This window comes from Acipenser ruthenus, chromosome 24, assembly GCF_902713425.1.
Source record: "Acipenser ruthenus chromosome 24, fAciRut3.2 maternal haplotype, whole genome shotgun sequence".
Classification (NCBI taxonomy): Eukaryota; Metazoa; Chordata; class Actinopteri; order Acipenseriformes; family Acipenseridae; genus Acipenser; species Acipenser ruthenus.
In genome coordinates this window covers 1,789,029-1,801,920 of record NC_081212.1, presented here as the reverse complement: position 1 = coordinate 1,801,920, position 12,892 = coordinate 1,789,029, and the positions used below count along the sequence as shown (strand labels likewise).

General features: G+C 44.0%; 1 protein-coding gene across 1 annotated transcript; it reads right to left on the bottom strand.

Moving 5' to 3' along the window:
- Window positions 1–2,245: 2,245 nt before the first annotated feature.
- On the bottom strand, window positions 2,246–11,435 carry LOC117429343 (dual specificity protein phosphatase 14-like). The gene is made up of 2 exons (XM_034907036.2): window positions 11,058–11,435; window positions 2,246–4,692 (listed from the first exon to the last, which is right to left on the bottom strand). The coding sequence occupies exon 2, from the start codon at window positions 4,521–4,523 to the stop codon at window positions 3,882–3,884; it is 642 nt and encodes a 213-aa protein (XP_034762927.2). The 5' UTR covers window positions 4,524–4,692; window positions 11,058–11,435; the 3' UTR covers window positions 2,246–3,881.
- Window positions 11,436–12,892: the final 1,457 nt, after the last annotated feature.

Here is a 12,892-nt window from a genome sequence, read left to right as displayed (position 1 = left end):
GGTATTGTGAAGTCTAAATTGCTAATTCAAAGATTTTAACTGTATCTCCATAACTAACACATTTTAATTTCCTGAAAGGAAACGGTAAACGCAGGGTGTGTTATATATTCTTTTTTTTGTCTGTTTCAATAGTCTGGTTTGTGGGACGAGGGATTTCTCCGGGTCTGTCTAGCTCTGCTCTGCTTTTAATTTACCGGTTTTTGTATTAACTTCATTACAAAGCGATGAGACTGACATTATCATCCCAACAGGCTTCTAAGAATACATTTCGAGGACATCCATCTTCTTTGTAAAACCAATTAACCCCGGTTACTGTGTTCTGTCACCTAAGGGTAGCAGAAAGTAATCACGATCTTAGAAACTCTCAGTCTAACTCCCTATCTGTGCATTCATGGCACATTCTCTACAGTGTAGTCAGACTCCTGAGCTGGCACTGCAGTGGCAGTGACCTGTTTAAGTTTCCCCCTCTGCTAACCGCTCAGTCACTTGTAATAAACCGCGCCCGGTTGTTTTAATAATCAACACTCGTACTGCATTCTCGTAGCTGCTTATTAACGAGTGGTTAAGCGTCGAAGGTGGGGTCCTGTTTGTTGTAGCGTGGCCAGCAGCATTTATCTGGAGCCCCCCTTGCTTGGCCCTGTGTTGTGCATTTAAAAAGGTAAGGAAACATCACAAGCTGTCTGCAGCTTCAGGGCGGGTGGCCGGGGGTGAAGGCTGTGTGTGTGGTGTTTATTTCTCATTTGTATTTATTTTTATACTGAGGCTTCCCTTAGATACATTTCCTGAGCGAGAAGTTAAGAAGGCTCATATTAATTCAGCCCTGACCTGTTATTTATTTATAAGGAATTGCTTAGTAAGTGAACCCGGCACAAGGTTGCCTCTCGGGGTAATGCGTTCGTTTAGCGAGCGTGTGAGTTTATAACGAGTGCTCCATGGGTGATTTAATTATAAACAGTAGCACAGGGGGTTTAACATTGGAGCACAAAATCTATCAAACAGTGTCTTCTCAGAGCTTCCTTCATTAGACTGTGACCCAGGCCTCATCTGTGACCTTGTCTTGTAGTGCAGTAGCAAGAATGTATTTCTTATTCAGTAATAGTAATAATAATCAGGTTGAAAGTATCCTGTGGCAGATGTATAAATTATAGCTGAATCGTATTAGTGGATTCTTGTATTTCATGCCAAGAAACAGTATGGATTATGGAAAACCAGAAACTCCAATGAAATAGAGCTGTTTTGTCTAAACTAGACGGCTACACCGCATGTGTGTCTATTAATTTAATACAGAATTACAAATATATGAATAGTTTTACAAGAGGTAGTTTTTTTTTTTTTTTTTTTTTCTCTCAAGCTATTTTCTTTCTAAAAAAAAAAAGCTATGACTCAGTCCAAGCCTCCTGTTGCTTCTGATTAGCTGGTTGCTGTATAAATCCTTTTTAAATGGATTCACACACAGACGCGCGCACACACACCTCCTCTTACTCCCCAGATTGTGATTGTCCATGATAGCTTGTTCTAAGAGCCTCCTAATGAAGATGTTATATAACATGCACACACATCTTTATAGGTCTCTCTGGGGGTGTGTAGGAACTACCTTCTGGGACCCATGTTCGCTGCGTCACGACTGCCCACGCCTGTTCCTTCTGTTTTATACAGACCAGCGCATTGCTGTGCTTCTGTTCTACAGGCTGCGTACCTTGATGCCTGATACCCAATTGATTGTAGTGACGCTCTTCTGAATCGCTGTTAATAATCAGCGCTAAGATCCCCGCTGCCCTTGGTGACGGTTACCAAGGTAACTGTACTTTTCATTTGCTGTCGACAGATTTGTAATGAAGTGCATCTTCTCCTGTTTTCATTGCGTATCACTCCAGATGGTCGTGTTGGTTTCTGGCTTAAAACACGTTTCATTTAACTCTCTACTTTCCCCAATTCCCCTGCGCTCGGAGTCTGTTTTTAAACTTTTAAATGTACTTTCTGATTCATACCTGACCCAGAGAGTAAACATCAACACTGCATTGTAACATCCCCAGTCTCTGTATGCATTTAAATGGATGTCCATACAGTACAGCAGCCATACACTGTAGGTGTTGTAGAAGACTATTTTATACAAGCAGCAAAGCCTTACACAACTGTACATGCACACAGAGAACCAAGCGTTGTCATAATTATATAAGTGGTTTCTGACCATCAACTGTTTATACCTTGACTATTCAACTCTGAGCAAATTAAAACAGGAGACAACTTTTAGACAGAAGTGATAATCTTTTATTTATATATATTAATTTAATAATCTATTAACTTTTATTTAATTTTTTTTTTTTTTAATTAGTACTTTATGTGTTACATATGTTAATCTAGCACCTAAACTCTATCAATGAAGTAACTTTTTAAAGACAAAACAACCAGTAACATGTAGATCCGGTTTCTTATTTGTTATTGATGATATCCCAGGCTGAAGACTGAATCGGATACAGTCCAGAACAATGGATCCAACATCTCTGTGGTTTACAGACGGGCTTCGAAACCCACCCCCCCATCGTTCAGCCATGCAAAGCTAACGGCTCGGAGGTTTCACTCGTCTTTTCTGCTTTTGCAATAAGTGACCTCGGATTGTTTGTGCTGTTCGTCTCGTTCCACAGCACGTGCTTAATAAGCCTTTCCCGTTTTTAAGGCCATGAAAAAAAACAGGCAACTTGTACTAGGTGACATTTTTAAAAGACATTTTTAACCTTGGGAAGAGTCAGAGCTGCAACATCTAAAACATCTTGATTTGAGCAACTCTGTTAAGCTGCTTGAAAATGCCCCTCACTGTGATTTATCACAGCTGTCTTGGTAAAATAATCGTGGTTGTTATATGCAAGTAGGGAGTGCTTACACCCTAAATAGCGTTTTAATCTTCTGCTCCGTTAATCACGTATTTTGTTTACAGTACATTTAGGAAACGCATGTTCATTTTCTTAACCATTCTGGTATTCTGTGGACTCAAGCTCCACAAAATGCTATGAATATTGAATCCTATAAAATATTGAAATCTTCATAACGGCTGAGGAGTCGGTGCACCAAACTGTTTCCCGGGGGGGGGGGTCACCTCGTGGAGAGCGTGTATGAGATGATAGCGCATTGAACTGGACCAAGCACATGTAAAAAAAAAAACTTCAGCACATATGTTCACCCATATGGCTAATCTATTAAGGACACTTTGCCTACAAGATAAATGCTAGCTTAACCCCAAACTAAACATCACCGCTAAACTCTTAAACTCCTCTTGTGTTTTATACACAGCAATTTAATTGATATCAGTTACACTATAGCCAAACAGACTGGCTGCCCAGGGGTCGGTCTGGTATCAACTTGACCCACCGCCTGAATTTGGCCGCCTCCCCCCTGGTAAAGCATCGAAATCAGATTACAGAGAAGATCCCCTAGTGGATCACAGATACATCATTACCACCTCCAACTAGTTTTGACACACAGTACGACAATATTAATCTGCAAAGCTTGCAGCCTCTCCCCTCTGCTCCTGTTCTGTACAGACGGACGCGTTGGTTGCAGTGTTTTGGGTTCCCAGGACCAGGCTAGCGTAGGATTGAGGAGAGACTCTTGGGGTATCAGGATTGTGGATTGCAGAGCTCAAGGGTTAAGGGGAGCAGGGAACTCTGTTCCAAGCTTGCCCCAGGATGTTCAGGGGGTGGAGAACCCAGGGCAGCAAGAAGCTGTTACTGCTTTAGTTTTGTTTGTTTTTTTAAACCAAACTCTTTTGAGGGGGGAAAAAAAAAAAAGGTAACTGGATTCGAGAACCACTGCTCTTCACGCTCCAGTAGGCCTGGAAACCGCTGAAGGGAGAACTCCACTCGACCCCTGTCCCCCTCTCCTCTCCTCTAAATGCCCCAGTAGGGGGGCAGGTTCCTGCGGCCCCTCTCGCAGACGTCGGGAACGACCCCGTAGGGAGTGGGCACCATTTTGACGCTGCTCCTGCCGAACAGTCTGCGCTCGTACTCGATGAGCTGCTTCCAGAAGCCAGCGTTGGGGCGGATGACGGGCCGCCGCGACTTCACCCAGGCGTGGGCTTCAGCCAGCGACATGCGGTGGTATTTCATGAGGTACGCCAGGCAGAGAGTGGCGGAGCGGCTCACCCCGGCGGCGCAGTGCACCAGCACGGCCCCCCGCTTGCGCCCCACGCTGTGGATCTTGTCAGCCACGCTGTCGAAGTACAGGGAGATGGGGGAGTGGGGCACGTCGGCCAGGGGCACCTTCACGTACTCCACGTGGGGCCAGTTGAAGTTGGGCAGCTCGATGGTGGCGTTCACCACGCAGGTGATGCCCTTGGACAACAGGAGGCTGCGGTTGGAGGCCACATTGCCGCGGCTCAGGAAGAGGGAGGGGGTGATCTGCGCGATCCCCCCCAGCACACTGGTCTCGTGCACCAGTCTGGGCAATGACGTGGGCACCACTGAGCTCCGGTGCGGTTGCTGCTGCTGGTGGTGATGGTGGTGGAAGAAGCTTTGACTCCGGGAAGTCATTGAGAGAGAGTGAGGGTGAGAGTGAGAGTGAGACCGGGGGGAGACTGAGGTCGTCCTGCTTCAGCACGCTGCAGCCATCATCTTCCAGCAGGAGGAATCGTACTTTTCCAAGGTAAGCCGGTTCTTGGGATGGTGTGAAGGGATTACGTCCTCACCAACATTACTGATCCTGAATGAAAAGAGGAAACAGAATGCTTAGAGATGTTTGAAAGAAGGACTCGTAGGAGTGCTTTCGGCTTTGATAGGAGTAGCTTTTGGATTGGAAGCCCTCCTCTAGTCAAGATATACACGGCCTTTCAATAGGTTTTTAAACAATGAGAAACTGATATGTTGAAAGAATGATCACCTTTTATTAAGAGCTGCGGATGGAACATGTTTAAAATAGTTTCTGATGCAATAAAAGGATTTCTTCATAGGATTACAAATGTTCCTCTAACACCATATATTTCCATTTGACAAGTAAGCTAGCATCCTAGGCAAAAATAAAATCCTCTCACCTTAGTCAAGAAAAAAAAAAAAAAAAAGACTATTTATTATTAATAGACCTTGCAAGTTCAGACTGGGCTGTCGCACCTGAGGAAAGCAAAGAGCCTGAATCTGATGGAAGCGAGCACGCGTTCCTGCACAGTCATGTGACCAGTCCCGTGCTGGGCATGACTGCACTGCTGGCCAGACCTGCTAAACTGTGCAAAGATTATGCTCCAGTTAGTGCTGCTATTATTATTATTATTATTATTATTATTATTATTACTACTACTATTCTAATAATAATAATAATAATATTACTAATATACCAAAGGATAAACATGAAGTCCTTTTTTTATATATACAATCATTTATTTTTTCTTCAGTTGCCAGGCTCAGTTGCCAGTCCACTTTGTTTACATTCCCACGTAAAGGTAGTTTTAGCTGTAGAGACACTGTTATAGCTCAGCAATAAATACTTTAATAACATTTACAGGAGGGGTGTGAACCAAAAAAACATACCTACTGGGCACAGTAAACGAGTATTTGATCACCTTTGCAATCCTTATTTTGACGCCTCAAATAGAAGTGTGACTCTGCTTTACACACATTTCTGTTGTATTATCCTCTTGTGGTTTGTTTCTGTTCACTCACCAGTTTTAATATCAGTTGCGCTCTGTGTTATTGCTGTGTATCCACAATGTCAATATTGGCCCTGAAGGGAACATGCTATAACTGGTTAAGACACTCCTGTGTTTGTCTGAAGCTGAGAGTCGCACAGTAACACGATATGTTGGTGTACACGTTGTTGAAAAAGACAAAGCAGCAATGATTGATTTTACCAGCTTACCTACTGCAGCTCAGGACTATTCTATTGCTTCATGACCACCACCCATAGGAACGAGCTCAATTGAGGTCCTAATTGAAACGGAGAGTGGTCTCAGTTCACTGCACGACAGCGTGTTGTAAATGCAGTTCGACACAAATCCTTTTGGCTCAAGACTAGCGTAACTCAAATCCCCAGCACATGATGTGGATTAACGGTGTCACGGAAGGCCCTCGTCTGAACTGCAAAACCACCTGCATGCATCCTGTGGTGTACTCTACCTTTCAAATAACGAGGCCCTGCCTAAAGCGACTGGCAGGTGCTCTACCTTTCAAATAACGAGGCCTTGCCTAGAGCAGGGGGCAGTCAGCTTCCAGTTGCCATTATTTTTTTTATTTTTTTTTGGTCTTATTTGCAAAGCCGTTTTTGAGCCGACACATTTCTCTGCACGTGAAAGGAGCACGAAGTTCTACTGCAGAGCTAATAAAAAAAGCCTGGCAGAAGACTGGAATTAGAAGCTCCCATTCAGGCACATCCAGTTTGTGTTGCAGCGTAAGAAATCGATTTTGCAGGCAGTTAATTGCGGAAGCATCTTGTTGAAAAGAAGGACGTGTGTGTGTGTGTGTGATGTATATTTATATGTGTAATATATATATATTGTCGCATACAAGCAATACTGCTTTGGTGACGGATTCTCACAGCTCACTGTATATTTAAATACGCAGCTCTGCCAGACCCACGACTGAATCATCCCACCCCCAGCTCCTCGGCTCAGGCTCCAGCAGTGATCATGCATGGCTTTCATCAGCCCCGTCGTCTTGACAGCTTTCTTTATTTGACGTCTCTTTATCTCCTTGCTCGTGTTTCGCCTCGTCGCGTTGAATTGACAGTCCGTACTGCAGGACCCCCAGGCTCGTTTAAATACCACAGGGACCCCCCACCCCTTATCAAACGCACGACTACTTTGAATAATAAAAACAATAAGGAAATGAAGCCATTAGATCCTGCAATGCCCACGCCTTTCTCCCAGGACAATTCTGAAAAGTCAATGAGTCGGCCCTGCTGATGACATACAACAGAGTTAATAAATAGTCATTGAGTCTCTTCATAAAAGCCGAAATAACTCCAAGCAGTGTTGACAAATCAAACCAGCTGAACCAGCGGTGGCCAGTTGTCCCTTCCAGCCCTGTTCTAAATCACTAAATTGAATCAATGAAACCTCCACCCAGACCCTGAAGTCATTCACGATCTCATTTTACCTGTTAAACCTGCAGTGGAATGGCCCTCCAGGACCGGGATAGGACAGCCCTGATTTAAACAGAAGCAGACCTACATGCTGCTCCTCATTAACCTGTGTTACATCCCTCCTTCTAGTCTTTTTTAATCCATTTCATATACAAAGCCCAGAATCTCAGATATGCGGTTACTCTGGTCTGAGTTTCTGGGTACTGTATTGCATTGTGTTTGTATGAAACCTGTGCAGCCCTACACTGCAAACACAGAGGCTGCAGAAGACCATTCAATTACTCATGGAAACAGAGCCCTTTTGAGCTGCGGTGATGAGTGAACCGCAAACCCTCTAGCCAAGCAAAAGGTAGCCGTTCATTCGAAAGTGCTGAGCTGTCACTGCAGCGGCTCTAGACAGCTATTTACACAGGCCTGCAGGCCCGGGAGGCTCTGCGTTTTGGCACAGACTTGTATTGTAAGCAATACCGCGCTGCTCGTTCCTCACAGAGTGGCCCTCGAGCTGTCAGCACCCCTCTCGAATGGACGTGCCGGGGAGAATGCCTTTAACATATCCCCTGAGTCAGGCTTTCATCTGCTTGACTGCGATATGCTCAGAGAATTCAGTCCTTGATCTACTCCATTGCAGTCCCGGGCTGAGCACACGAACAAGATCAATAACATGCAGGCAATGTACGAACACCCCCGCATTACATTATTATACAGGGATGGAGAGAAGACTCTCCATGCAGACAGTGCAGGTTTTACACTGTAGACACACCGGAGATTTAATTAAAAATGATAAAGCGCAGATGTTCTTTAATTCAGCTGGCAGCTTGAAGTGCTGTGCAAGTTCGACTCGCACGCATTTCAATCCCTGTCCCTGTGTGCACAAACACATCATTACAGAACATGTTGCGCCGGGGCACAGGGGAATGTGTGTAACTGCACAGGACGCTGCCGGATCAATCTCGCTGCTCGTTTTTATATGCGCTCTGTCAACGCACACTGTAGGGCACTGCGGTACAGGAACAGAAACGCAAGGTATACGTCCGCAGCAGAAGCAGGTGAATACCCCAGGGGTACAGCGGTTCAGCAGCAAACGCACCCGTTTCAAAGAGTTGTGTGAATTCTTCTGTGCTCGCGCAGCAGCCAGCTGACTCATTCCTCGTTTCCGTGGAGAGGATGTGCCACACAGCAGCAGCTTCAATCCAGGAATACACTCCAGTATGTGTGCTGCCTGTCTGCCCCACTCGGATCCCTTGCGTGGCGTTATCATCCTTTCAGCCGCTCATTAATCCGGTTTAGTCTGCAGGATCGCCCCCCTTTTTATTCTCATTTTGAATACAATGCAAAATACCATTTGAGAGATGCATCCGCGATGTTCTCAGGGTTAAGCGTTTCAGAGCGACGGGTTTTAGATCCTTTGTTTCTTGGCTTCGGTTTTGGTCTTGCGCTGTTAATGGTGGCAGGATTGCTGGAAAGTGGATGGGCTGGAGAGCCGCTCAGCAGGAGGAAAGCTGAGAGCTCCAGAACTCGTTTCACATGGGAGCCCCTGTCTCACCCTAATGCTTTAACCAGGCTGTTAACCCAGCTGTGAGTCCAATAGCTGCTCAGTGATTGCTGAGCCACGCCCTGATGTATCTCTTACTTCATAAGAGCATAAGAAAGTTTCCAAACGAGAGGAGGCCATTCAGCCCATCTTGCTCGTTTGGTTGTTAGTAGCTTATTGATCCCAGAATCTCATCAAGCAGCTTCTTGAAGGATCCCAGGGTGTCGGCTTCAACAACATTACTGGGGAGACCTTTGATTCATATTGAATACTTTTAGGAGTTGCGTGCAGAATGGACACACTGTTTTACGAAAGAAGTATTTGGTTTTGTTTGTGTGAGCTCCAGAATTCACTGCTTCTGAACTCGACGAGCACTTCGAACAAACACCAAACTTTAAGAGAAATACTGTGCCTAGAAAAAAACAAACCCACAGCGACCGCTATCCAGCCACAGCTTATTCAAATCACCCTGTAATTTGTTAAATGAGGTCTGCATTCCGAGGTCTAAATTGTAACCTATTAAGAATCATTTGTCACTCTCTTAATGTGTTTGTCGCTTATTGTGTTGTAATGGCTTGAGACGGGTAGACAGGCTGTAAAACTGTTATTATGCAAGGACTAAGCTTGTTGTCTTTTTTATTTTATTTTTAAATCTATGATCCTGTTTTGCTTCCAGTGTATTTCTTTGCTTGGTTGCCTCATCCTTCTAAAGATAATACATTGATGCAACACCACAGGGAGAGGATCCGTGCAGAAACCTGCTTCCTAGCGACTTTCACCTGAGGCTGAGGAGAAGCAGCTCATGAATAATTAATTAAAGTGGGCACGGTTACATCAACCTGTTAATCTGCACAGTCAGGACATTCAGGTATTCACAGTGCCCTGAGGAAATGCTCTCTCATAGTTTTCTGAATATATTGCCATCAGCAATTAGCCTAAGCAATCAGATGCCTGTAACACATTTCAACAGAGCTCGGGGGATCGGCTCTCAAAGATACAGCTTCAAAGAGCCTTATTACATAAGAACATAAGAAAGCTTCCAAACGAGAGGAGGCCATTCAGCCCATCTTGCTCGTTTGGTTGTTAGTAGGTTATTGATCCCAGAATCTCATCAAGCAGCTTCTTGAAGGATCCCAGGGTGTCAGCTTCAACAACATTCCTGGGGAGTTGGTTCCAGAATTTCACAATTCTCTGCTTTGACTGTTTAGTTCAGAATGGAAAGGCAGTGAAGTCTAGATCTGTACTGGCAGGTAACCCAGCGTGTTCTTCACTGCTGCTTGAGCTTTTAAATTTAATAAAAATCAAACCTGGCAACTGATTTTCCTAATTACAGAATTTAAAAAATCACTAGTCTAAAAAACACATACATGTTTATATAAAAAAAGGATCTGTATGTGAAAAAAGTGCATTACCATAAAGAAAAAATCACGTATTTTTTTGGAATGTGCTGTTTTAATTTGGCACACAGTGCGGTCATTGTCACCAGCATGGCAGATTCACCCTGTCAGAGCTCTAATGTAAAGTGCTGTTAATGAGGGCAGGCGAGTCACACACTATAGAAAGCAACTCAAGCTTTTCTCTTAGATTCCTCCCATTCAATATACAGTGGAGCAAGCATCTGCTCATTATAACTCACAGCACATGCATTCATGTTGAACAGGCACGAGAGACACTGCAAATCCATTGTACTGTAGTGTGGTTTCTTACCATTCAAACACAGTTAATAATGTTAGCATTGTCTTAAGCTATTGTTCTTTGATACTAAAAAGGTGAAGCCTTTGAATAATGGATAGGAGAGAGCTGTCCAGCTGTCACAGAATGGAAGCATCTGATGCTGTGTGTATTACAGCTAGAGACTCTACCAGACAGATCCAGGGCAATGCAATGCCTTCATGAACACATTCAAACTCGTAAAACGCTGGTGCTGTCCCCTTCTCTGTGTTGAGTTGGTTACCCCGCACTCTCCAGCATCCCTAACACTAGAGCGGATTAAGTTCGAACACCGCAATGGATTTCCTCTCCCAGGTGACCTGCACGGGTGCGTGGCAGTGCCGTGGATTCCTTCCATTGTGACGTTGTATTCACGTCACTGCCTCACGTTGTGTTTTTAACCTGGGTTCCACAAGTTGAAAGTATATGAAGGCAACGCTGTATCAATGCATTACGAGCATTGTAATGCTTAGAAAACTGGTTCTATTATTAAAATAATGTGCATGAAACCCACCGTGCAATAACAAAACGAAGCGATCTGAAATCATATTATTATTATTATTATTATTATTATTATTATTATTATTATTATTATTATTATTATTATTATTATTATTATTATTATTATTATTATTATTAGTGATGCACGTATACGTGCACAACAGATTCAATTATTATTTCAATTATAAATGTATCTGTGGGACTTTAACTACAGTACCTCATACTTCATGCGTACAGAATTGTAAAATGCTCTTACCGTAAAGTGGATGTTTGCGAAATCTGCACCGGCTGCTGCTGTGTGATAAACAGTAATGTAAAAACACTTTTCCTGCCGAAAGCTACTTGCGGATTCTCGATTTCAAAGTCGGCTATTTATTGTTTATGTTTATATAAAAAAATTAAAACAAAAAAAAACAATTAGACTGTGCTGGACTTGTAACCTTCTAGAAGAATACAGGCGATGCTGGAGCTGAATAAGACTCATCAAGCCGAGTGCAGGTCTGTCCGCGGAATGAGCGGAGAGAGAGCGGATCGTGCTCGTCTCTGCAGAAGCACCGCCCCTCCTCAGCAACACTGGGCAAACCTAACACCACAACGCTACAAAGACACGGTTCTGCACGGTACCGAGGAGCCCAACGCAAACACAGACACCTTAGTGATGTCACCACAAATCCGGGTCGGGCGAGCGACATTTAAAGCTGCAGAGTTTTAAATTTTTTGGTAATAATAATAATTGTTGAAAGCCCAGATCACATACCTTATCAAATCAAATGATTGCATAACCATGCCAAGCCAGCTTACAGTTTGAAATATGACGCGCTTCTAATTCTAAATTCGGAGTTTCAGTTGTTTAGTGCAAACCTAGAGAGAACGAGGAGGGCTTTTCCCTGTTCCATCAACAAAAGTTGTGTTCTTTTTCCCTGTTGTGTTTTGGAGACAACGCCGGTGTACTTGTTTGTAAAGATCTGGCTGTGCGCCACCCCAGCACTTAACAACACTGCTATTGCATTCACAGATACTGCATTCCAATTACGCGTCATGGGGCAGCAGCAGCGGCAGAGAACTACCGTTCAAACCACTCTTTCGAAACTGCCTTTTTAAAAATGTTACTGATCAGTAAAACAATTGAAAAAAAAAAAAAAAGTAAACGGGGTGAATGCACCAGGTGAGCTAGCTTTTCTCTTGGTGCAGTGTGTTAATTCAGTGAAACGCTGTGCTGTTTCTCATTGGGTGGGGTGGTAGTTGATTCCTGTATTTTCAAAGACTTGGTTTTTTTGACCTTATATTCAATGAAAAGGCAAGCTCTTTCATGGAAGTGAGGCGGCACAGTGCGGTAATTCATTAGCATGCAGTGCTGTTTCTGCGTGGGGGACTGGGTTCAAATCCACCTGATTCCTTCCTTTACTTTCAAAGAATTAGTTAATTGACTTTATATATAATGTGAACCAACACTTTTCCTGTGGGAGCTGGTGGTGCAGTGGGCTAATCCCATGGCCTTCTCTCTCTGAAGACAGCGGTTCAAATCTGGTTCCTGATGTTGGTTGTAGAGCAGGTATAGAATAGGTGTGTGTGTGTGTGTGCATGCGTAAGAGAGATTAGTGGTTAAACATTTTCTCTTGGGACATCTGTGTTTCTGTTCACGTGGGTCTCCAAGCTTTCTACTGCGTGGGCCGAGATGCAGAATTCTAGATGCCATCGGGATCAAACTTGTCTTGTGGAGAGAGCAAAGGAGCCGCAGAAAATAGCACAGACCGGAGGCGTTGAGTAACATGGAGTAAACTGTGTTTGCAGAGGATCAGTGTGAAGGCAACCAGAGAGGACTGCTTGTGTCTTTATCAGCCTGCAGTGCGTACGAGCTTCCCTCATCAGAGAGAGAATGAAATGGCAAGGAGGGAAGTGGCAGTTTAACACCAGGGTGTCGGATCACTGCAGTGAGGGCCCCCGCTGTGATTAAAGCAAGGAGATCACCCTCATGAAATGTGCTGCACCGTGCAGTTGTTTTGAGATCTGTATCCACATTATGCTGGATTACACATTATACATCAATCAGATGGGGGACTGCTCCTGAAGTAATTTCACTCTGTGTGCAAT

Bases quoted from the DNA above. Each gene is read 5' to 3' on its own strand.
- LOC117429343 (XM_034907036.2), bottom strand. From the start codon at position 4,523: ATGACTTCCCGGAGTCAAAGCTTCTTCCACCACCATCACCACCAGCAG.